The 25601-nt window shown below is 38.3% G+C and overlaps 2 protein-coding genes across 6 annotated transcripts in view; one reads left to right on the top strand and one right to left on the bottom strand.

The window, feature by feature from the left end:
* Positions 1-7220, top strand: part of kcnh3 (potassium voltage-gated channel, subfamily H (eag-related), member 3) — a 134064-nt gene extending 126844 nt beyond the window's left edge. For both annotated transcript variants that reach the window (XM_082176365.1, XM_082176366.1), the window contains exons 12-15: positions 506-762; positions 1125-1225; positions 2373-2425; positions 2797-7220. In XM_082176365.1, coding sequence (XP_082032491.1) covers positions 506-762; positions 1125-1225; positions 2373-2425; positions 2797-3717 — 1332 coding nt within the window. In that variant the 3' untranslated portion in view covers positions 3718-7220. The remainder of the gene's footprint in view (positions 1-505; positions 763-1124; positions 1226-2372; positions 2426-2796) is intronic.
* Positions 7221-7364: 144 nt separating this feature from the next.
* Positions 7365-24664, bottom strand: armc8 (armadillo repeat containing 8). 4 transcript variants are annotated; one of them, XM_082176379.1, is made up of 22 exons: positions 24534-24664; positions 20777-20853; positions 18283-18354; positions 17864-18006; positions 17663-17760; positions 17478-17570; positions 17242-17322; positions 15254-15329; positions 14737-14827; positions 14589-14649; positions 14296-14496; positions 14019-14114; positions 13816-13898; positions 13196-13277; positions 13029-13115; positions 12108-12200; positions 11872-12021; positions 11660-11755; positions 9177-9272; positions 8875-8968; positions 8345-8438; positions 7365-8246 (listed from the first exon to the last, which is right to left on the bottom strand). In XM_082176379.1, exons 1-22 carry the CDS (start codon positions 24579-24581, stop codon positions 8213-8215), a joined length of 2046 nt encoding a protein of 681 aa, XP_082032505.1. In that variant the 5' UTR covers positions 24582-24664; the 3' UTR covers positions 7365-8212. The 4 variants fall into 4 exon arrangements, with proteins under 4 accessions (XP_082032505.1, XP_082032506.1, XP_082032507.1 ...); XM_082176380.1 differs by having other exon boundaries at positions 8896-8968; XM_082176381.1 differs by lacking the exon at positions 24534-24664 and adding an exon at positions 20971-24514.
* Positions 24665-25601: the final 937 nt, after the last annotated feature.

The following is a 25601-nucleotide window of genomic DNA, read 5'->3' as shown; positions in this document are numbered from 1 at the left end:
AATGCGAGACTAAGAATGGAAGTTTTTTAAACTAATATATACACTACCGTTCATGTTTTTGAAAGAAATCTTATGCTCACCCAGGCTGCATTTATTTAACCGAAAGCAGTAATTGCGTTCCTTTGAATTACTTTGATTCCTGCGTATAATTTATTCCTGTGTTGGCAAAGCTGAATTTTCAGCAGTCATTACTACAGTCTTCAGTGTCACATGATCCTTCAGAAATCATGCTAATATGTGATTTGCATTGATTTGAAACAGAAACTTTTAAAAACATTATAAATGTCTTTACTGTCACTTTTGATTAATTTAATGTGACCTCACAGAAAATTGTGCAAAAAAAACCACACAGATTAGAACATAAATACAGTGCTGCCTCATAAATACTATAATAAAGTGCTATCACCCAAGCTCTAATCATTAAACTAATTTCTGTTGGTCAAAGACGTGTATCCACTCCATTATTTAGACAACAGCATTATTAATCCTGGTCTGTCTCTCTCAGCTGGACTGGGAAAGCAACGGCGGTCTGGTGAAGAAACTTCCGGCTATCCGTGAGGACGAGGAGAATGATGAAGAGCAGAACTCAGTGTCAAGAGCCCCACGGTCTCCTCTTCGCCTGACCCGGGGCCTGAACTCCCCACTGCGATCGCCACTCCTCCCCCCTCGCCCCTTCCGCCCTCCATCAGACCACACGCGACCCGCCACCCTCCAGATACCTGTGGTCAGTTTCAGCAGCGCCCCTCCAGAACTCAGCCCCAGGTACACATCCACATCTCACATCACATCCTCAAAGAGCTGTTGCCCTCTGGTGGCTCTCATAAGAACTTTATATATTCATAATTTAGAATAAGTTTCCAGTTACCATGGCAACCAGTTTGGGTGGAATCACTGCTTGCTCTAGTGATTAGCTCTTCCATTTCACACTAAGAAATCAAAGCTTACCCAAAGCTGCAATTTAGTGAGCTGGAACCAAAGGAATCCATTTCTATATAGGCATTTTATATTCCATTTTATATGTAGATATTGAAATGATCATGCATTTAACCAAACTGCTTAAATCTCTTGCCAGTCCTTGATCTGCTGCACATGAACAACAGTGGATTTTTCTAATATCTCTGCAGGTTTGTGGACGGCATAGAGACAGAAAGCAATTCCAGCTCAACACAAAGGTTTGAGTTCGGTCCCAGCCTACCTCAGAGCGGCCCCCCATCCCCTTCCCCAGGTACAAACACATCTACAAGACAGAATGCGATTTCTGGAAGGAAATATTGTGTAGTGATATTTCCAAAAATAGACTGTCTTGCACAGTCAGACTTATTCTGCAGCTTATTCTGGCCAAGAACCGCCCACTTAGACAGGAAGGGACCATCTGACCAATATGTAAAGTTGCCAACTATTTTTAAACTATTTTTTTTTAACACATCCACAGGGGTGGTACATCTGAAATTGGATATAAACCTCAAAGCAAAGCAGAATATTTTGTTGCACATGCCCAGGGATATATATCAGCTATTAATTCTTACTCTGAATCCATTGTAACAGCATGGGAAATTTACAAACAACTTGAATTCTGGTGCACCCTGACTCAGGCCCTGTTTACACCTGGTGTTTTAATCCGTCTCTTTTGTCCACTGTCAACCTCTTCTGTCCTGATTTCTTGAAGGGGAGGGTCTATGGGCAGGTAAATGTATGGGTTTTGGACAAATTTGGACAGGTTTTGGCTAATGGAAAAAATAAGCTCTCACAATTTACACATAAACGTGCCTGCTTTCGTTACTGCTCTGATAGCCGCAAGACCACGCCGAACACAGTGTTAGAAATCAGGAATGTTTAGAGAAAATTCTCAACATTACTTGGTATGTTTTTATTGTCTTCGAACCAAACTTGGGTCTCCAGCCCACAAAGTTTAAATCCCATCTGGCTAGCGCACTTCCCATAATGTTTATGCGTTAGATCAGTTGGTGGTCTTTTTTCTTGGCTATTTGAAAACATTGGATCACATGAGCATCTACACTACGAAAGCAATCTGGTCGAATGCCTTTTCGACTACCTCTGGGAGTGGTCGAAAGTGGACAAGCTCCTGGAAACCTGTATTTAGCGTCGTCCACTTGTGATCTGATCGAACAAAACGCATCTTAATACCAGGTGTAAACAGGGCCTCAGAGAAATTACATAAAGCCAACCAATCAGATTGCAGATCTTACCTGTTTCGTGTGTAGTATGCGTGAGATGGTCAGAAAATGGTCCGTGTTACAGTGAACTTTCCTTCATGTATCCAATCCTTTAATTCTCTCACCTTAAAATATGCTTAATCACTACAACAAACTCAATATATGAAACAATCTAAACTTACCCTGTTTTGTGTGCAGTGAACCAGGAGCAGCTGGAGACCAAGCAGAGCATCACCAAACTGAGCGAGGAGGTAATTGAATCAAGCACATTGAATCAAAATAAATATAAAACCTTTTTAAACATAAAAGATCTTTAAAATGATTGCACAGCTAGTAGAGAACAGCTCATTTGAATCAGAGTATTGGTCTGAGTAGTAGTCAGAGACCTGAAGAGACCACAGTGAGATACGAGAGACATGCAACTAGAAAAACTATAAAGAAATTGTTGCGAATGACCAATCAGAATCACGCTGTTGTTTAATGTAGTTTATTCGAACTGTTGGTGCATTAATATTGAACTGAACTGATGTGCGGGAACAGCTTTGAATGAAGAACATCCAATCAGATTTTGTTGCCAGAACTATCTCTTCCATAGCTCACATTCCACTGATCTCATTCACAGATGACTAGTCTATCCCAGCAAGTCTCTCAGCTGAGCAAAGAGCTACAGGAAATGACACGTCTCCTCCGGCCCTTGCTTGTCATTGGATCTCAACCCCTCCTAACAGCCATCAGTCCAACGATATCTCCGTCTCCCAGCAGTAGCAGTGGTCCAACAATAAACACACCACCATCTCCTTCGCCCACAGCCCCACTGTCTGCACAACTCAGGCCAACATGCTTACTATTGGACAGCGCAGAAACTGGAAGCATTGGCTTGCCCAGCTGCCTCATACCCACCAGCCCACCTCAGAGACACCAAGCACATGCTCAGGTTTTTCCGGCTGGCTGTTTGAGAGGACCTTCCCTGCCAGTTCTCCTTTCCCCAGTGACAGCCCAAACAGAGGGGCCAGGCTGCCAGGTAGCTCCGACCCAGCCACCGCAGACCAATCACCCCTCATCTCCATCTCTAACCTTTTCTTCCTCGCTTCCTTCTTTCCGCTCCCAGTCTACTTCCTGCTCTCCCTGCCAAGGGCCTCACCGACCTGCCAGTCACAGCAGAGGTTTGCTACCTAGACCCCCCTCACAGGACACCCCACCTCCACCACCCTCTCATTGCTCAGCACCACCCTCGATCAATAACTCCCCTGGCGACCACAGGCTGGGGATCAACCCATTTCCCTCGTCCCCTTCCTCTGCTGACACCGCTCCTCGGATTCAGCCACGGTCATGCACTCCTCCTTGTCCACACACCTCCCCACCCTTGCCTTGCTCCCTGGACTCCCTGCCAGAAACCCAGGCCTCTTTCGGCACTTCCTGGTCCCCGCAGAACCCCAGGTCGGGACCTCCTCAGTTAGAGTTTGAGATGCAAGAGTGGGCAGCAGGAGAGAGGCCTACCACAGAGCATATCAGCTTCATAGATGAAGAGGGGCCGCCACTGTGAGTGACTGAAACATGAATACTACAACTAGTTGACTTAGCAAATAATGGAGTGATGAACTGGGCCAACAGCAATTACCCCAACACACCTACTTTCTGAATAACAGACAAAACTGATTGCTGTTTCTACAGGATGAATCTCGGTATTGGACACATTGTGGATCTGTCCCAAACCCTAGTGAGCTGCCTAGCTAGACAGCATTTTTAGCCATCATATGCATGACACTTTGTGCACCCTTTTCCAAATATTAGACAGCTAAAATGATGTGGTCTTGCAATGGTTACTTAGATTTTGGCCAAAATCCTTACATTTATGCATCATGGATAAGATATCTCAGAGTGCATTGTGAATCAGTAAAAAAGTTTCATCCAGGATTGTCCCAATTGTTACATAAAACAAAACCACACAAGATTGCATGTCATGGTGTAAATACCATACTTGCGAGATGACAACCCAGACGTTCTACTTGGAGCTATTCATGTCCTCGGACTCTAAATTATGTATTTCTACAGCAAAATTATCAATAGACAAAACTACAGCAGTAAGTAACAATCGTTATGCAGCAGGACTTTAGATAGTTACACTATTCAGATAATAATTGCATTAAGACAGTAACAATAGGCAATTATAAGGATTATTAAAAATAAATAAATAACTGCGCAAGTACATTTTTACTGCTGAAGCCACTGGCATTTCGAGTGTTTCCGCACGACGTTGCAGCGGTCATGTGGTACAAGTTGAAGCTTTCAGAAAATTCTGTGAATTTTGTAATTATCAGGCCTGAGGACGTGAGCGCTTTTTATATGTAGACATCCTGCAATTATGGTATTTCATACATGGCAGGAACACATTTATTCACAGTTGGCTCCAACACAGTCTAAGTTTAACATGCTGCTAAGCTAATGCAAACTGAACTTTAACAATGAAAATTCCATCTAATTATATATATTAAAAAAATTTGCCTAATACTGTGTACTATGTATTTTCGCGTTAAGATATTTGAGTCAGCAATTAGCATTAGCTTAGCAACATGATAACCTCTAAGTCTCTAGTGCGGTTATGTGGTCAGGCTAAGAGACAAGCTGTTTTTCAGCAAGGATAGATGCTATCAATGAAAAATGTCAGAATACAGTGAGGCAGCTCACTATGATTTGAAACAGCACCTCAGTACTTGATACCAGCCAGTCACTCTCTTCTGAGCACAACTTCATGAAGTTTCTCTTCTAAAGGCTTTATAGGGCCTTCACAGGCACCAGTCATCACAGAGCATGGTGACCCAAACTGCGAGCATATGGGAATTTAATATAACATAAGTGAAAGTGCACTGATGAACTTGCATGTCTGTGCACTAATCATGCACAGAATACAGGAATTGTCAGGTGGTGTTTCTTATCTCTGTATTACCAAAATAATGTTTTTACTCTAAGAATTTCCCACCTTATGAAACAAGTTTATATTTAAATTTTCAGACTTGGTAAATGAATGAAGCTGTCACATTATCACCATAATGATTCATTTGTTTCCTCCAGACTGTCTTAGGCCAGTTAACACATTCACTAGCCAGAACCATTGCATATTTAGTCAGAATGAAGACCTTGGGAAATGCCTTTCCTCCACTTCTAAAAAACGATCAAGTTTGGTCAGTTTATAGATTTCTTCAGTATATTCAGTCAAAACAAGTATGATTTAGAGTAAGCAGAAAGTGTAATACTTGCTCACACACACATATACAACCAGTGTCTAAAATTATGAGGTAATTGATTCATGCTATAAATATTTTTTTTACCAGCCATGAAACTATATTTTACATCATATACCGGTGTATGTATATATATATATATATATATATATATATATACAATACTTTATAACAATGGATTTATTTAGCCATTTGTCCCTTGAATAGTTGGAGCAATTAGCGCAGGACATTGTTGTTCACAGCATCACAATTAAGCCAAACTCTCGTAAAACGCCACCCATCCCCACAAGAAAAAACTAAACAAAAAAAACTTGCCTTTCTTGTTTCCTTTCAGTGGTATAATGTCACAAGTGTGCCACCTCATTTCTGGAGCTATGACAATAAATAAATAAATAAATGAAAACTTTTGATGGTATATTTCCCGTTTAGTTAAAAGTTCTATTTCTCACTTGCAATTGTATTAAAAAATCTAATAAAAATATCATTCTTGCATTGTATTTACCCATGTATGTTAAAATTGCTAAAAGAATTACCAGCCATCTGGTCATTTCATTTACTTGCCAAAGCCAGTTTACTTACATTTGCACTTGGCAAGTGTTAATTTATGACCCAGTGAACAACCATGGATGACATGCAAAGCGTTATAGCATGTAATAGCCTAACAAATCATGTTCTATTGCCCAAGTTACTCCAATCTCCTTTAAAAAAGACAATAATCTCAATACCACAAACAGTAAATAGTAATTCTATTTAGCGGTCAGACTATGACAGGGGATGGCATGCCCATGCAGGGTCCCGAGAGCTTGGCATGACACCTAACAACCTGAAATAAACATATATACTCAGCTTTAGCCATCCTGCCAGCGTGCCTTCTCATTATATATGAAAAGAAATCTTATATCGCTCCCCATTTTTTAGTGTTCACAATATTTCTCAAAAGCTTTTGGTCGTGTATCAGTAAAAAGCACTGCACTTTTATTTCACTGATCTATTTATTTAATGATTTGATGTATGTATGTATTTATCTACCTGCTATCCTGAGAAGAACAGACTCCCGTGAGGAACCTCACAGTTGATTCTTGCAGCTGGTGCCCATGGAAGCAGAAACACCATTAGTTTCTCAACACCATGTGATTCTGGATTTCAGTAATGATCACCTCAGCATCTCTGATATCTGATGACCAGCAACAGACTGGCTTAAACCGAGGGGCCAGTGTATTTCTTTCCACTAGTTGCTGTATAATTTCCCACATATCTTGGAAGCAGATGGACGTCATCTCGTTTTTATCAGTTTGCTGGTGCAATCGTGCGCACCATCTGCCCATCCTGACTAACGTGTACGTGCTTGAATAGAGAAGGGTCACGTTGTTTATAAGACAATAGAATACTTTGGTTTCTATTTTCTGTACTTGGGTCAGGGGGTCTGAATATGGATAGTAGGAGCTTTGATGAACTTTGGGGTCTGGGGTTTCCTGCATGTCCAATTAATTTGCATGAGGAATGTGCCTGCATATATGGGGGGGGACGGGCTGCACGCCTAAGGCAAACAGGGGTCCAGATGTATTTTATTAACTGTAACAAGCTTTACAAGAGACACTTACCAGGAAAATAAAACAAAAAGTGATGTTTTATAAGAATAAAGACTTCTGTGCTCCTTTAAAAACTACTTTTTTTAAAATAATTCACAAAATTAAATGAAATTAAATACTTGAGTAATAATATATGAAAATTATTTCAAATCAACCAAAGAGTGACTTTGGTTTTTACTTGAAGTTATTGTTTTTTTTAGTTTTTTATGAAAATAAGGGACGCAGTCAGGATTCAAACCGGTTTTCCCCACAATGAGTACCAAGGTCCAACATTTCTGAAGCATGTGATAACTACTAGGCCCAATCTTCTGTGCTAAAAAAAGCCCTTCCCAATCCCGGAAAAAACACACAAACCAGTAAACTGCTCCATGGCAGAGGCCTGCATATATTTGAGTGGAAACATTCACTGTAGAGCTTCAAAAAGAGGGAGTTATGAGGAGACTGATTTGCGTGAAGATAAAGGGAGTGAAAACGAGAAAACGAAGAAACTGTCAAAAGAGCAAACAAAGTTTCACCTATTTGGGGTTGGATGATTTCTACGAAATGTCTCGGTATATGACCTAACATGCTGCCTCTCCAGATATACCCACATTAGCCTATATTACAGAGAGGAAAATACAAAGGGAAAAAACAACCTGAAAGGGTAAATTAAAAATCCAAAAAATATATTTATATATTTATATTTATATATATTTACGAGGTATGTATCCACAAAAAAAAAGAACAAAAACAAGCAGTCTTTTTTTAACTTTGTGTCAAAGTCCCAATTAAAATAATAATAATAATTATTGTTATAATAATATCATCAATAGTAAATCAGCAAATCAAAATGAGGAGACTAAGATCCTATAAGCGTAGCACTGAGAGGTCAGTCAGCTTTCTCCAAAGGGAGTCCAAAGCATCAAAGCCTCAATCCACTAGGTGGAGCTGCAACACACTTTGAGGAACTTTTTCCTTCACATGAAGTCCAAAAAAAAAAAAAAACTAGTTCCAAGAGTTCAGCAGAAAACATAAGCCCAAAATGTGCTGTGGCCCCCTGGCAACCGCGTCTCCGATTTACAAAGCTGTTCGGGGGATCCACAACAAAAGGTGTCTTGTGCAACAAAACAAAAAAGGAGGAGCAAAAAAATCTCAAATCTAAAACAAAAACACAGGAGATGTGATCCTCCTAGAGATTGTTAGTGAGGCCGTAGCGCGCCTTCCTTCGAGGTCATGCCAGATACTGCTGCATCGCTGTTTTTGCCCTGAGAGAAAGAGGGAAATGGGAACAGTCACATCATTACTGTGGCAACAAACCATACAACAGATGAAACCACCACCAAAATGCCAGTCTGTCCATCACCTGTCACAGAGGTTGGGATCTGACGCCTGGGTGAGTTTGTGTAAGATATCAACAAAGCCCATCTCCCTTAGCTTATCTTGTCTCTCTTGTGAGCCTGGAGGAAGTAGAAAAACAGAAACTTGTATTGTTGACAATACACAAAGAATCCTATTTAACATCAGATATGAATAAACAACACCAAGTGAACTACACTGCTGTTGGATAATAATAATAATATAATAATAAATAATCAGAGCCTCCAAACAGGAAATATTTAGGACAAAGTTAACGTTAAGATGTTGTTATTTTATTGTGCTTTCTTTCTTTAGGAGCTTGAATGCATTAACATTGAATGTACAATTTGAAAAAAATATTTAGATGCAAATTTAAAAATATGATATTAAATGTTTTAAAACCCACAAATTAATTGTGATTAATGTGACAGCCCTAATTGCATTTTTAAATCGTGTTGTGCATGTTATTTACTCCACAAATTCAGACAACAGTTATACTGTGCAACAAAACTCTGATTCTTCAAAACCTCCACAAACCATGCGTCATGAGCTCCTCACCATCCTCCTCATTCCAGATGAGGTTAGAGATGCAGAAGGTTGCAGCCAGCTGCAGTTTCACATTGGAGTGACCCTGAATCATAGAGAAGAGAAGCAAAACAATGATCTAGCAGGAGAAAAGGACAATGACAAGGGGGAAACCAACAACAGTACAAGGAGACTAAGGCAAGCAAATAGAAAAAAGAAATGCTACAGAGAACAGAAAAACTAGTGTGACAAAGAAGCATTGAAAACAAAGACCACGACTGAGAAACCAGATGAGCTAATGACAATACACTGACCATGTAATATTTAATTTTTTGGAGCATGTCGTCATTGGTCATAATGAGTTCCTTGGCAGTGTTTCCGTCAGCAATGTTGGCCAATATGCACAATGTCTGCAAAAGATGCCAAAGGCATTGTTAAGCATCAACTTTGGAGACTTAATCATCACCTTTAGACTTCTTTATCTAAAAATCAAGGCTCCCAAACAAAAGAGAATTTAAGAGAATTAAATAAGTTTTAAGAAAAAAGAAAAATCATATTAGGTCATTAATAGCACCATTCATACCTGTATGCATAATGATTAAGGTTGGGTGATATAGGTAAAAACAAAATCAAGAAATCTCATGAAACACTTATCAATGTTGAAAACAGTTGTGATGCCAAATATTTTTGTGGAAAGAAACCATGATAAAGTACAAATAAACAGCATTTATTTGAAATAGAAATCTTTTGTGACATTATCAACGTCTTTACTGCTAATTTTGACCAATTTAATGCATACTTGCTGAATAAAAGTATTCATAAAAAAATAAAATAAAAGAGTGGTAGTGTATATGTAACATTACATTAATGTTTTAATAAACAGCAATATTTATCTGCATACAATAAAACATTTACACTTCAGAATTGATGTATGTGCCACAAGATGGCATATTTACACGTTTATGCACCACAGTATATCACACTCAAACCCTGTGCACAGCCAACAACAATAAACAAAAACAAGTACCTGATAAAAAGACAGAAGGGCTAAAGACGTATTTCTGGTATTTCTATGGTACTCCAGTTTGAACATAAAAGGCTAAAAGTTTAGAAATTTCCAGTGCATGTCTGTGTGAGGTAAAAGGACACAAGCTGTTGAAGCTCCTCCCTCTGTGCTGGGAGCAGCAGCTCATTTGCATTTAAAGGAACATACACAAAAACGGTGCGTTTTTGCTCACCCTCAAAAATTGACAACTTTAACATGCTATATAAAAATATCTGTGGGGTATTTTGAGCTAAAACTTCACAATACACACTCTGGGGATATCAAATACTTATTTTACATCTTGTGAAAAGGGCATTATACCACCCCTTTAAAACAGCTCAAACATGCATTTTAGTCTGAGACTAAACCTAAGCCTTGTTTATGAAACCAGGGGTAAGGATTTTTTGAAGACACCCGGAAAAAACATAAACCTTAACTTGTATAAAACCAAGAACATTCCTTTAACAACACCAGGGCCCGTATTCATAAAGATTCTAAGATTCCTCTAAGAAAACTCTTAATTTAGCTTAAAAACTTTTACGTAGGAGTCTTAGCTTAAAAGCGATTCGGGACCGATCTGAGGGCAACTCTGAGTAAGGAAAAGACAAAAACTTTCATCTTAGTAAGGAGGCGGGGTTGACCCCGTTGCTATGTATGACACAATCTTTTGAAGACTGTGATTGGTTGGTTGTCCAAGAAGGAAAAAAAAAAGTGATTTTAAGTATAGGGTCTATTCTAAGCCTTCACGATCCCTGCACGATCTAATCTATAGCGTCTTATTAACTCACTGTTATTCATTGTCTGCCACACATTTCTTCTCCCTCTTCGTCTTTCTGCCATTTTCTCCTCTGCTAAAGAAACTCTTAAGCCTCTTAAAAGTCCTCGTCCGTGCTCCTAACAATTTTGACCTTAAGACCTATTTTAAGGGTTAAGATGCTTTCTGAATTAATGTTTTTCTTTACTAGGATTTTTTTCTTTAATTTTAAGAGTAAACGCCCACATTTCTAAGAATTTTCTTAGAATTTTGTCACTAGGAGCTACTCTTTGCATTAAGATTCTTTATGAATACGGGCCCAGGAATATAATACTTGCTTGAGAAGACTTACTAGTCTTATTCTGTAAGACCCAGCAAGCACATTGTCATCTGAGTGTCTAATCTCTCTTATCTTAAGCGGTTCACACTGTATGATTTTGGCTGTCTGAGGGAAATTTCATGAATCCTAAGCCAAAATCTGAAGTCTTTGATCGTTAGTTCACCGACAGCTGATTAATGACCATTGCGATCAAATTTGACCTCAAGACGAAATTCTGGCAGTGTCAGAAGATTTGACGCACAGTCCTATAGTGACTTCTCCTACAACAACCAATCAAATCAAAAACCAAAAGGGGCACCAAACCTGATGACGCGATAGTGAGACAACAACAAACCACCACTTGCTCCACACGCACCATCTTTGTTTTTTCCCAAGTTTCCTTTCAATAGAAGTCATGATTAAAATAAACACAGATTGTTTTTGTTCTGTGATGCAGTTCACGTCACTGAACGTGTCGAGGATTGATGATGTAAAACTCCAGACAAGTCTTCTTGCATGTGAACGTTTTTTAACACATCTTAATGACACTGAGATCCCACAATGTGACATGGCTTACAGCGGGGATCATGTTCGTACAGTCTCTGACAAGCAACAGTCTTAAAGGACTATTATAAAACGTACAGTGTGCACCCGGCTTTAGTGTGTTTGTGTAGCTCACCTGCTCTTTGACCTCTATGCTGTGTTCTCCCTCCAAGATAAGAGTGACCGCTTGCATTATCTGCTTCCCATGTGAGCTCATGATCTGGTCTATATGCTACCAAAGACAGGGAAAGACAATTAGTGTGTGTGCGTGTTACAGAAGCCCATTATCTTCTTAGACCCTGAGAACATATCAGACCGAGTATGCATATTTATATATATGAGTGTTACCGGCCGGGTGGAGAGCAGGTTTCGAAGCAGGCCCAATGTTTTCATGAGCACATTGACATCTGGATCAGACAGGAGTCTAAAGAGCTGTTCTGTGCCCAGAGCTCGAACTATCTCCACCTTCACTTTCTGATCTGCCTGGAAGGCCATATTCTGCACAAACACGCATTACAGTTACTGATGACATTGAGTGTTTTCATACTGAAGCTTTGGTGAGGACCGAAGTCAGCTGGTCTTACCATGAGAGCCCAGATGCCGTTGACCCTCAGAGCTGGACTGTCACTTTGTGTCAGGCTGCATAGTAACTCAATAACCCCAGACTCTAAGATAGGCTGAGAACAAACACATGTACAGTCAAACTCAAAGCCCAGTGGTGTTTGAATTCATTCTATTTAATGAAAAAATTCTATGTTTAAATTATGACAAAGTAACTAAATAGTATAAGCAACAATGTTGTTCAACTGCCTGCTGATAATAATAATTATCTTAAATGAATGCAGAAAATGTGAGTGATTAATCAAACCAATAAAGAAATATATTACTATAGTGGTAATACTGTAAAATAGAGCATTTGGTAATAATAATAATTGTATTTTACAGAAATGTACAATACTCATGGCAGTTCTAATTTGTTTGCCTTCAAACATTAAATCATAGAACTTTTATTTTAGTGAAAAACTGCAAAGAGATCTTAAAGCTTCTCTTTTGTTGACAACAGTTTTATAAATGATTCTCGTGGACCCTTTTCACATTCCCTGGGTTCTCACATTCCCTGAAAATATGAAGAACTTTACTGGATTTGCAATGCTGATAACTGTGGAAACGCATCACCACGTTCTGTGAAAAGGGTCCATATTACAAATTTAGGAAGATGGTTGGCACGTTGCACTTTCAAGCGCATGTTAAAAGTGATCCAAACCACCCCCAAAATACAATTATTTTAAATAAAGAGTTAAATAAATAAATAAACAACAACAAATCTACACAGATCACACAAATGACCTATTTTGGATCCAAAAACAAATTTTTCTGGATTGCTAGCAAGTGTTTTTTAGACCTATTCTATACGGTTGCTAAGGTGTTCTGAGTGTGCTTAGCAAGCAACGCTTTAGCAAGCAACACTAATAAACGCTCAGCCCAACAGAGTGTGTGTACTTTACCTCTTTGCTGGGTGAAAACTCCAGCAGTAAGTTGCATAGTGTTGAAGAGGCCATGACCAGCACCTCGTCTGGTGCGTTCTGTAATAACTACCCTCAAAAACAAATGTGCATTCAGTTAGGGTTTGATTAGCGTTCAGTAATTACTCAACATCATATGAATATCATACCTTCATTAGTGGCTTCCATACTGCATGATCGTGGAAACTCGTCCGTAGCTGTTGTACAGATCGTGATAAACTGTGCAGACATCTAGAAGAAATTTAAATGAAATCAGTTCAAACTGAAAGAGCAACCAAAACCTCTTTTCTTTGTTTTATTCTTTGAATTCTTTATATATCCAGTTGTTGTGCCCTTACAACAAACATTTCACATTTGAACAACTGTTCAAAAGTTTGGGGTCTGTAAGAATTTTAATTCTCTCACCGGTATGCTCACCAAAGCTGCATTTATTTGAAAATTCCAGTTATAACAGTATTATGATTAAATTTTATAACAAATTAAAATAACTGTTTTCTATTTTAAGATTTTAAAATGTAATTTATTACAAAATGAATTTTCAGCATCATTACTCCAGTCTTCAGTCACATGATCCTTTAGAAATCATTCTAATATGCTGATTTCGTGCTTCTTATTTATTATTATCAATGTTAAAAACAGTAGCGTTGCAAAATATATTTGAGTAAAACATGATACAAGTTAATCTTACTGATCCCAAACTTATGAATGGTAGAGAATGGTAGCTTTTGTTTTTTGATAGACAACAATTAAGAGAAAAGGTGTGTCATACCTGACTGCTGCTAACCGTACTTTGATACTAGATTCTGATAGGCCACTAACGATCCTGTCCATCATGTTTTCTGTCTCTGTAATCTGTAGTGGGAAATTTATGTAAATTAATGGGGAAATATATAATATAATATAATATAATATAATATAATATAATACATTTTGGTAATAAATCCATGATGAGAAACCCCCATGGTATCTCACCTTTTTCCGGATGTCCTCGTCATTGGAGCCCAGTGAAGCATAGAGTTTAAAAGCTGCTTGTCGGAGCTCATGTGCATGTTTCAAGTCATGGTCCAACTACAGGAAGACAGACGATCACTTAAACTGAGTCTTCATTTGATCAGAAAATCTAAATGTACCTGGATACACCTGCTATTGGAATCTTCATACTTAGCTTTATATAAAAACAGCAGAAGTCCCTGGTAAAGCTTATTAAATGCGTGTAAATGTATATGTGTATGTGTGTGCGTGAATTTACCCTCTTAATATCAGTGATGGCACTGACGGAGCTCGGGTATTTAAAGTAGTCAGCCAACATGGACACGAGGTGGTCAGTGACGCTGGCAATCCGCTGTAGTTCTATGTCCGGCTCCATCAGATAGGCCAGTGTCTCGGCCCCCTCCACCCTCTCCTCCAGTAACCGCTCTTTACTGCACATCCGGACCAGGCAAGGCAACGTCTGTCCAGCCACACACAACTAGTTACTATGCACTCTCAATGGTTACACTTTTGCATTCATCACGTAAATATGGATGTTTTTTCAGGAGGTACCTTTAGTACAACACAGCCGTCGTCTGTACTGATGGCTCCTGCTCGACACATGTATGTTAAACTGAGAGAGAAAGAGTGTGAGTGTGTACAAGCTGAGGGGAATACCCATGTATTTTCACAAATATCCTGCAGGGTGAGATTTACTTACCATTTTGCGGCTGTAAGCTGGATTTCGATGGGTTTGTCCCTTTGCATCATTCTAACAAAAACCTGAGAGAGCTGCTCACCATCTACAAGCACTGAGAAACATACAACAAATTAATATGATTTTTAACATTAATTGATTTTTTTCTATAGACATACAGGAAACCTAAATAAAGCCCTGAAGGAAACATAATCACAACATCTGATTCAAAGAAAAAAGAAGCATTGCAAATAATGTCATATCAGTCTTTGTCATGTATTGATGATGTTTATCAGGCTCTAACACTACACTATTAACTAAGGGCAAGCTCACACTACAGGACTGTAAAACTATCTGAATTGCTGTGGAGCTTACACTACACAAGGTTTCTCATCTGCCATTGTCTTGTCATAGTAGCACGCACACTACACTACAAAACACAACACTGACGAGGTGCACAAACTACAAGACATTTGGTCAAGAGTCAGTCCCGACCAACAGCGGAAAAAATAAATAAATAATAATAATAATTAATTCTCACCATTCACCAGTGTCATGGAGACCTGAGCGTTCTCATAGGCCAAGACTGAGAAACACTTTAACGCCTGCATCCGTACCTGCGGAGAGAGTAAAACATTATTAATCTGTATACCACAGTTTGTCTGAATACTCGATTCTGATGGTGGAAGGTGTGCAATAAAACAGGACGTTCCAAGTCAGTTTAATCACTGCTCTGTAATTAATGCGCTGCTTTCATTGAGGCACACTGAGAACGGAGATTGCACAGCGAACACACAGAAATAGGAGCACAGAAACTTGTCAAAGCTTCCCCACGACTTTTATTAATAAACTAACTTTGCTACTGAATCATTACATTATATTAGTCAGCAAAAAGTTTGTAATGTCGCTGTTTTTGAAGCAATTAAACTCACAGCTTCATTGCTAATACAGAAAAGATGCACGGATGCATGTAATTCACACACACATCTTTCTCTTTCTCTCTCAAAAGGCTAATTCATTCAAATAAATGTTATAATTAAATTAAATAAATGTAACTTTATTAAGTAAGATTTAAAGTGGACAAAATGCTAGATCCAGAGCCGCCTTAACCTAATGTTAGGCCCCGGGGCTGAGAGGTTTTGTAGGCCCCCCATCCCCTCAATTTAAAAAAAGTGTAATAGCCTATCTATAGGTAATCTACATCACAAAATGCATTAGTTTCTTTCGAGACCTACAACAGTGATTTTTTAAAATATTGTTTTTCATTTTAATATTGTTATTAACATATCACTGAGCACATAAACACAAGACACTTTATTTAACAACCACACACAGCAACTAAATTTCAACTTTATGCAAATGAGAAGCGATTTTCGCGAGCGACGACCAATAGGAAAGAAGCCTTTCAGTGGAGCTCAGCTCCCGTCACCGTCTCGAGTGAAATTGCATGTGAATCGGCAAGACCGAAGAGTTCAAGGGCGATTTCACTGTTTTATATGATTTGACTGTAACTAACCACAAACATGGATATAATAAAATGATGCATGGAAAAGAAACTGTCGACAGTCTTTAATTCATACATTTATAGTTCGAGTGTTGTAGTTTTATGATGCAAGTTTAGCACTGCTGCAGTTCATTTTACAGTGCATTATGTTGACTATTAGGGACAAGAAAATGTATTAGCCTATTTGTCAAATTCGGATGACGTTTTAGTAATTGATGACAGTATGAGTGAGTTTAATTTGTAGATTGATCGATCGTTAATCTAGTAAATGATTTAATCCCTGAACACTGCTGTGTGTAATATAAAAACACTCTCCCAACAGCATACTGTTTCTTTTGAGCCTAATTCCTAGTCAAATTAAAATGATATAGTTGTATAATATCACTTGTGGTGGTGTTTTGTATAGATGTGGCCAGACGAGCAGTCTCGCCTCATTCGCGCCGCGGGACCTCTAGACGCGCGTAAACGCGTCTTTACAACACTGAAATCACTCGCGCCAGACGCTCTATTCGCGTTTGGTGTGAACGCACCTTAACAATAACATTAGAGCGACAGCACTACCAACGCCCACAAGCGACTAGCGACATACAGCGACAAAATCTGACAAGTTAAAACAATAGGCTATGACCTTTTCAGCTCATCATGAACCTGAACATGGGAGGCCCCTGAACTTGGGAGGCCCCTGGGCTTCAGCCCAGGTAAGCCCGTGCATTAAGGTGGCCTTGGCTAGATCTAACAAGTGGTAGCTGATGAAAATAACCATCATTTTAACCCTTCCAGTCAAATTTAGCACTGCTAACATCAATGACACCTTTAACTTGTCAATGCTGGCAAATGACCATAGTATAAGCAGGATAATCCACTGCTAGCTGTACATTAAACGATTTGAATGCACTCCGAAGGCAACCACCCTCCACTTTGTGTCAGGCGGTTCTTTGCCTCCACATCATGCATTAAAATCGTTTAACGCCAACACCAACATGCAAAAAAAAAAACTGGAAAAGCCATTCTGTTCCTTTTTGTACCTTATAGGATGGAGAGATGAGCAGTGGAGCGATGTTCTGGATGGCACCATGGTTGAACAACACTGTCTGATGTTCTGGAGTCTGAACACACACATTATTCAACATTTTAGGATTTTTTATTGGAAGTTTAGGCTTCTTGGCTGTAATACTGCAACTACTTTACAGTAGAGCTGGAACTATTCGTCTTATAAATCTGAATAAATGCATATTTACAGTGTGATGCTGAGTTGTGTTACCTTGCAGCAGTGGGCGAATATTTGCGTGATGTATTCCTGTGTGTGCTGTGACCGACTCAGCAAGGACATGAGGTGGGGGATCACAGTAGGGTCCTGATGCAAATAAAAACATGTTGATCACACTTGTTTATGCACGTGCATATGTCATTTCAGAATGGGACACATGCGAGTCGTAGTCGTCTTACTGTGTAGAGCAGCTGCACTGGTGTGACTGGACTGATGAAAACGGTTCTTAAACAGCGCAGACATGCCTCAATGAAGATCAGATCAGAACACAAGAGACCTGCAGAAACACAAAACACATGAACACTTTTCAAATAAAAATATATAGCAGAAATCAGCACGGCTTTGTGGAGAGAAAAAGAGAGAGGGGAAAGAGCAAGAACCTTGCAGCAGGGCTGGGATGATGTGACAGTCCACCAGGGACTTGATGTTGTTCTCTGTGCCCATGGCCAGACTGCCCAACACGACCGCACATTCAGTCCTCAGCTCCAGACTGGAGGAGCTCTGCTGGAGAAGATACAGGAGTCTACACACACACACACACACACACACACACACACAACCTTGTCATCATCATCATCATCATCAACAACATCATTAGAGTCAGCGATTAGCATAAAACATCAGAAGTTGAAAAATTAACAGAACAGCAATTCTTGTTTTTTGGAATTGTGAAAAATACTCACATGCCTAAGACTCCCGGAGAAGTAAAACTGAATAAATTAGCTATGATGCTTCAATTTTATTGGATGTGTCAAAACTGTAGTGCTATTGGTACAAAAATGTAAGTGAGCGGACCTACCTTGGCACGGCTCCCAGCACAATCAGGTTGGCCTTCTGTTTGTTGTTTCCGATGACTGCATTCTTCATGTCACTGTCAATCCAGAAATGCACAAAACACATACATTTAAAATAGCATAACAGAAAAATAGATACTTTTGTGGGTGCTATTACTCAGATGGAAAATTTAGGTTGCTGACCTCAAACTTTTAGTTGAAAATGTATATACACTACTGTTCAAAAGTTTAGGGTGAATTAGATTTATTTTACTTAAAACAATTATATTTTAGGGCCAGATTTACTAAACAGAACAAATTAGCGTGAGAGTGCAATTCCCAAAAAAGTGCCGATGGGAGTGGAAAGTTCTGAGGGTGATCTACAGACGAACAGACCAACTACCAGTTAGCGTCTGGTTTAAGATGTGCTTTTTTGGGTGGTAAATAATGGCGCAAACACCAGTAAATTTACGAATGCAAACCTTTGTAAATCACCTTGCATGATTCTTAAATACTCTCCTTCCATAGATTTTGCGTCTGAAAGGGAAACTCCTACAAATGCATATGCAATAAAGTCTGCCGCAAAGACAACTGTGTCCACAGCTTTTCAGCGCTAATTTTTTGTAAATCCTGACAGTCAAGACGACTGTTTTTTAACACCAAAAGAGGGTTTGCGCTGGTGCAAGCTGTTAGTAAATCTGGCCACATGTCTGCAATAAGGATGCATTAAACTGATCAGTGACAGTAAAGACTTTTACATTGTTACAAAATAATTGTATACATACATACATACATACATAATGGTTTCCACAAAAACATTGTTTTTAAATTGTAATAACACAGAACAGTATTGCTATTATCCTGTATTATTGATACAAATTTAATCTTCTTTAGAAATCAAAAGGAATTTCTTTAGAAATTAGAATTCTAACAGAGCCAAACTACTTAACGGTAGTGTATGAATAAAATGGATATTTTAGTAAGTGTTCATCATTTTTTAACAAGATTTGCCCATTTTCCATATTTTTGCAGTTCGCTTAAATAGTGTTTCATTGTAAAAAATTGTTTACACATATTATGTTTTCTTTCAATTGATATGGAAACTGCATGTATAATAATTACACAACAATTGGAAATATGTTGTTTAAAACCACTGAAGTAGAGGACACTGACGTTTTTGTTTGACATATCATACAGTTAGCATATATTTGACTGATCTGAGGATTACAGAGGCTGATAATGATAGAGCAAACAGTAACACCTTCCCAGCAGAGATCTCATGTCTTGTTCAGCTCACTTACAGCATGTACAGATAATGTAGCCACATTCAAGTTCTCCTGTGAAGTTTCAACTTAGTATCAACAACGGAATTGCGACACAAAGTGATCCTGGTCTGAATAAAAATGGAGATGAAGTGAAATATCATATTCTTTTTGCACTAAAATAAAAGGCAATGATGACATTATGGGTGCATTTTATCAGTATCGTTCTGCCACCAATAAGGATGGGAGGATTGATCACACAAGCCTGTTGCTTTATAGGGAAAAAAAACTGGTCAAATGAGTGAATATTTTGGCAAGGATTAGTCTTCGTCAATAGAACTCATATAATAGTCATAATAAAATGATGCAGCGTTTAAGTCATGTTGAAATGATTTATTTGAGAGTTGAGTGCACATGATAGATACAAAGATAAAGCACCAATTACAAACCTAATGTGCATCATTTGCTCTTTATGTTGTTTCATCACAAAAACCTTTCCTGCTTTTGTCAGGAAATGAAAAAGGGAGGAAAAAAATTTAAATTGCCCAGTTTGGTATTGTTAACTAAAACCATTACAAATCATTTTCGGTCATTTAAATAAAGCTTAAATCCTCAGTCGATTTAAATTAGAATGAGTCAAATTAGATGAAAAAAATTTTACATTTCAGTTAGTTGCCAAGGCAACATTTCCAGGAGGAACAGGAACTTCCCAGGAGGGTTTGAACACAACATTATTTATGACCAATTAGCTTTATTCATCTAACTTAAATCCCCCATAATTCTTTAGCTGACACGCCTCCAACTGGGAAAGTCAGAGCTCCAAGAGAATTATGAATTATTATTAGTGGTGCATCTCTGCACATTCATCTAGTTCTAATCATTTCATTTGAACTTGATGAACAGGGCCAGGCAGCATTAATGTAATAACTCCATAACAATCAGTGTCTTGGTTGATGTTTACTCTGATGGAAGATTTATATCTGTGGAAAAGGGCGCCAATGGCAGTCGAGAAACGTCAAGTTAACAGTAACCAGAGCTTGAGTTAAAAATAAAGATGAAGAGACCCAAGCCGCAGCTACCCAGACACACTCGCATAAACACACAAGTACAGCACCTCACAACGTCTCGCATGAAACAACAAAAAAACTAAACTTTTTCTCTCTAAGGACTAAAACCAACCTCCTATGGTGAAAGCCTCATCTTTAGCATGGTGAACTGTAACAGAGCACACAGGAAGGACATATGGTTGTGTACTCACATGACTCCCTGCAGCACGTTCTGTGGGTCAGGGTCGAAAAGCCGGTCAACATAGTGGCGACTCGTGGCTGTGACTTCCTGCATGGTGATAAATGACAGCACAAAGAGGATTCAGCAAACTCATCCCGTCTGAGGCATCACAACACCCTCATTCTCGCCCCATAGCCACCTCTCCGGCTCACAGGGTCCACATACATCAGTCTGTTTATCCTTACAGTCACCGGCTGTTGGTGGAAGTCTCTAGAAGGAGAGCAGAGACCTGCTTGCCGCCTCTTCACACACCGCAGCTCTCTCGTATAGAGACGGCAATTTCAGGCCAGAGAAAAGTGGGAATGATGCTCTGTGGGAACGATGGTCACCCCAAACACACCAAAGAATCTATGCAATCAGCTTGCACTGCTATTAATGTCACTTCATGCTTCAAAACATCACATTCTCAGGTGAACTTTAGAATTTCACATTGAATATAACCATTGTATTATGTTCAAATCTGAAAACAATTTCGTGGAGAAGGTCAATTGGATTCAATATACAATTCACTAAAAATCACACTATGAGAAAATGACTGCAAATATTTAACATTATATTAAGAAACTTTTTTACATGAGAACATAGGATGTTTAGGCTAAAACTTACTTATTTTTTTCCTAAACTGAATATTATAAACAATATTGTAACTATTTTTAAACAAAAAAACACTTCTTCGGTGTGCTTTCCTATGCGCAGTAGAGCATGGCGCTAGCAACGCCAAGATAATGGGTTCAATTCCAAGCAAACTGAAAATGCGTGAACTGATACAAATTTATGACTTCAATGCATTGCCAAATACAAACCCTCAGACACCCTCACACAACAAAATTCATCAAAAAATATATATACTTAAGGTCTGCGCAGTTGTCTCTAAAAACGAAATATGCAGGTCAAAATGATCTGCAAAGATCATAATCGTAATATACATTTTGTACACACATTCCACAACACATGTTGATACTTTGTAGGTATTTTTATGACCGTAAAAAATTCAGAAAAACAATTCAAGAAAGACATCATAGGTTAACCAGTATTTCTAACAACTTAAAATTTGCCATATTGACCTGCAACATAATAAAACGTGATTCCCTGTATATAACCTGTTCTTACACAAATGAATTTCAAACAGACTTCAACAAAGCATTTGATAATTTGAGATAATTATTAAATTACAGTAATACATTACAGTATTATTAACCAGTCCTAATTTTGTAGCTGTCATTCTAGAGGTCATTACTTAAATAAACAATTAATTTGTAAATCTGACATAATTTATTTATTTGACATTTACCAAAATAAGATCTCTATGCACTGAGATTAGTTAAACGTGCTCTAAGCGATGTTGGGTGACGTCACTTCTTGTTGACGTTCGAAGTATTGTCAAACAAAACGGAGGCTAGCTCGACCCTCCCTCCTCCTCATCCCTTCGAAGGCTTTTCCGATGTAAATTCGGGACTTCACGCATTCCTTCTCCTTTTCCCTCTTCTTTGCTATTTGTTCATCGGAACGTCGTCACTTTGGTCGTGTGTCGGCTATATAAAAATTCAAGAGAATATAATTCTAACGTTAGTCGTTGTCGTTGTCTAGGACATCTCTCCTCTAGCTAACTTCCCTCTTCATGCTTCTCTCTCCTCTACTCCCCACACCCCCCTTCATGTGCATACGCACTAACCCCCCAACCCCCACCCCCAAATCATTCTTGTCGGTTATTGGCTGGAACACTGTTTGTTATGTTTCATGGTCCAGGCTGGCCCAGTTTGTTTTTGTTGCCGTTTGTGGAGCCTGGGTTGTCTACAGACACCGCATTTTTTTCACAGTGTGTTCAGGGGACAGGCAGCTAGCGGATAGTGAGGAGATGTTTGCTGTACGTGACAAAAAATGTTTCGGCCTAAAAAACGCGTGACATCGCTTAGAGCACCTTTAAAGGTAGAGTATGTAAGTTTCCCCACTAGAGGTTGCTTATTCAAAACAATAACAAAGGCGTAGCTTGATGACGCTTTGAATTAGCGTGGATTCATAGGAGTTGTCGTCGTCACCTCCACAGCCGATGGAAAGTAATCCAACGGGACTCAGGCAGAAATCAAGTTTATAGATGAGCTAATATATTTATTAACGTTACTGTGACATAAAGCAGGGCGGGGTGGAGAGCGGAACGAGGTAGGTGAAGCAAATGCTAATGAGAGACTCCTGCGTGACACACCGGTCTCGAGTCCCATGAAGGAGATTCAGCTTTAATTATGTTTGTAGGCCGCTGCCGCTCCTTACGTTTAGTTGTTTATGTCTATTATACGATTAAAGTTATGTTCAACGTTTGACAGTTCCCACCTCCTTCTTCCCTGAACTTGAACTTTGTTACAGTTACTTTTGATCACTTAAAATCACATTATTTTATTTCATTCTAACGAAATAGCTGCAAGTGCTTAATTACTACTCATACAGGTCACTTTATGTGACGAATTAAAATTAAGGGCTAACGCAGCGCTGTTTTACTTGGTCAAAACAATATATTAAAAATACATTTGATTGTGTTGAAAGTTATGTTATAACGTCACTCTACTTGTTGCACATTACAGTAAGTTATGACGAAGTTGACAGCCAAGGCAATGACACGTACCACCAGCCCTACACACTTTGTATGTCTCCCTCATCTATCACACCTGATTCAACTCATGAGCTCATTAGTAGAGACTACAAGACCTGGAATGAGTGTGTCAGATATAGGGAGACATACAAAATGTGCAGGGCTGGTGGTACTCCAGGACCGGTTTGAGAACCACTGTAATAACAGACACAAGCTTATAGAGAAGCACAGCAACAATCACATAAATATTATGAGGCAAATGAGATTCTTTTTATAAATTATAATTTAGATCTTTAAAAAAATGTGCATAGCACCTTTAAACCTTAGTCCTTATGTTCAGTTTGGGGTCTGAAAGACTTCAAGCGCCCTTTACACTTCAAAACAGATACAATATGCAAGTTATTTTATGGCATCATCAAGACATGAACAGTCTTAATGATAATAAAGAAAGCTTCATGCTGATAAAAAAAATATACTGTTTGGGGTCTCAGACACTTCAGGTGTAAAACATGAATAAACGCAATACATTTGATGATCAAATATTACTTCTGAAAAGAAACAAGGTGTATAATAACAGTTAACTTTATAATATAAGAAAGGGTTAAAGCTTTATCAATATCACACTACTGGTTTTGATTAGATCAAATGAGCACATTCCCATTCAAAGTATCAATATAAATACAGGGGCAGATGAGATTGGTAATTATTCAGTAACATGTTATACATCACATCATCAGTGTATTAACACCTAATACTGTACTTGGGTACCACCACAGTGAGGGTAGATCAACATGTGTCAAAACATACAGTACAGAACTACTGGGCTGTCAAAAGGGGGGCGTTACCACCATATTTACCCATCAGCTCATCATTTAACCACTATATGAGAGAATATAAAGCAGGTTTGTTTTTGTTTTTGAAGCCCCAGTTCTAAATATAGACTGAAAACTAAATATAACTTTGATTTGACAGCTCTGAGCACATCCAGATCTGCTGTTAGCCACATAAACAGACAAGCAGTTATTAAAAAAACACACCGTTTAATTTAAGATCACTCGCTAAAGTCTATCTAATGTGTCTAGTGTATTTCTGAGAGATCCTAAAGTGAAAACGTGAGGTTTCAAATGGTATAATCAAAGAGACTCACGGATAACACGCTGATGCGTAAAGGGGCCTCCAGCAGGCACGCCATCATTCACTCAGCGGAACATTCACAGCGGCACTTTCCACACAAACACAGCTCAATCAGCGGAATATTTACAGCAGCACTTTCCCCCCAAACTTAAATCAGCAAAACATACAGTCCAGCACTTTCCACACCACTGGGTGTCACTCTAAGTTTTATTTATTAAACGGATAATAAAACATATATTTTTTTAATTTCAAGGAATTTAAATAATTAAAAGGCAATTAATAATTTAAACATTCATTATTCAAACTAGTATTCATTACTCAACTATTAAATAAAATAAAAAATGTGGTTCAAATGAGAGACAAAACTCGATTTTTTTGGAATGTCTTAACGCGGACATTATTATACAAAAAGTATATTTTCCTATTAATTAATTCAAAGTATTACTTGGAGATAAAAAAAAGACCATAAATTAAATTCAGCAGTATATTTTTTTTATTGAAAAAAGAAATCGTTTGTTTATTAAACACAAGTGGATGTATTATTCCACACCGAACATTGCTATGAAAAGTAACATAATAGCATGTGACAAAGCAAAAGCAGGCAGAAGGCCGGCGCACCAGGCTGCACTTTCCACACTATAATTTCAGAGTCAAATTCAGAGTGCTTCAGTGGCATAAAATTATTAGTCAAATTCATAAACACAAAAAACAATATTAGTATGAATAATAATACAGAGAAAATAAAATAATAAAAACATTTAGTCTTTTTGTCAATACATCAGCCGTATGTCTGGTCCAGTTAATAAAATATAATAAAATATTACTATTCTAAACTTATTTTAATCTAAAATAAATATTATTATTGGTTCATTTTTATACAAACAAAATTATTATAATTTGTATATCGCTGTTCCACATATAATAATATTGCTAATATTGTTTTAATATTGCTAACGTGCAACCAAATGCATGCTGATCAATATCCTTGCAACCAAGGTTTTTAAATTGGATGCAATATCCTTGCAACCAAGTTTTATATATAAACTGAAGAACGAATATAAATTACGGAAAGTGTGGATGA

This window comes from Leuciscus leuciscus (genome assembly GCF_965113295.1).
Source record: "Leuciscus leuciscus genome assembly, chromosome: 7".
Taxonomy (NCBI): domain Eukaryota; kingdom Metazoa; phylum Chordata; class Actinopteri; order Cypriniformes; family Leuciscidae; genus Leuciscus; species Leuciscus leuciscus.
This window is presented reverse-complemented; position numbering and strand designations above follow the sequence as displayed.

Bases quoted from the DNA above. Each gene is read 5' to 3' on its own strand.
- armc8 (XM_082176379.1), bottom strand. From the start codon at position 24,581: ATGATGGCGTGCCTGCTGGAGGCCCCTTTACGCATCAGCGTGTTATCC. The intron at 12,201-13,028 runs GTAAAGTACACA...GTTTGTTCTCAG, and splicing joins AGTTTTCACCCAGCAAAGAG to CCTATCTTAGAGTCTGGGGT. The intron at 9,273-11,659 runs GTGAGCTACACA...CATCTTTTGCAG, and splicing joins GCATAGAGGTCAAAGAGCAG to ACATTGTGCATATTGGCCAA.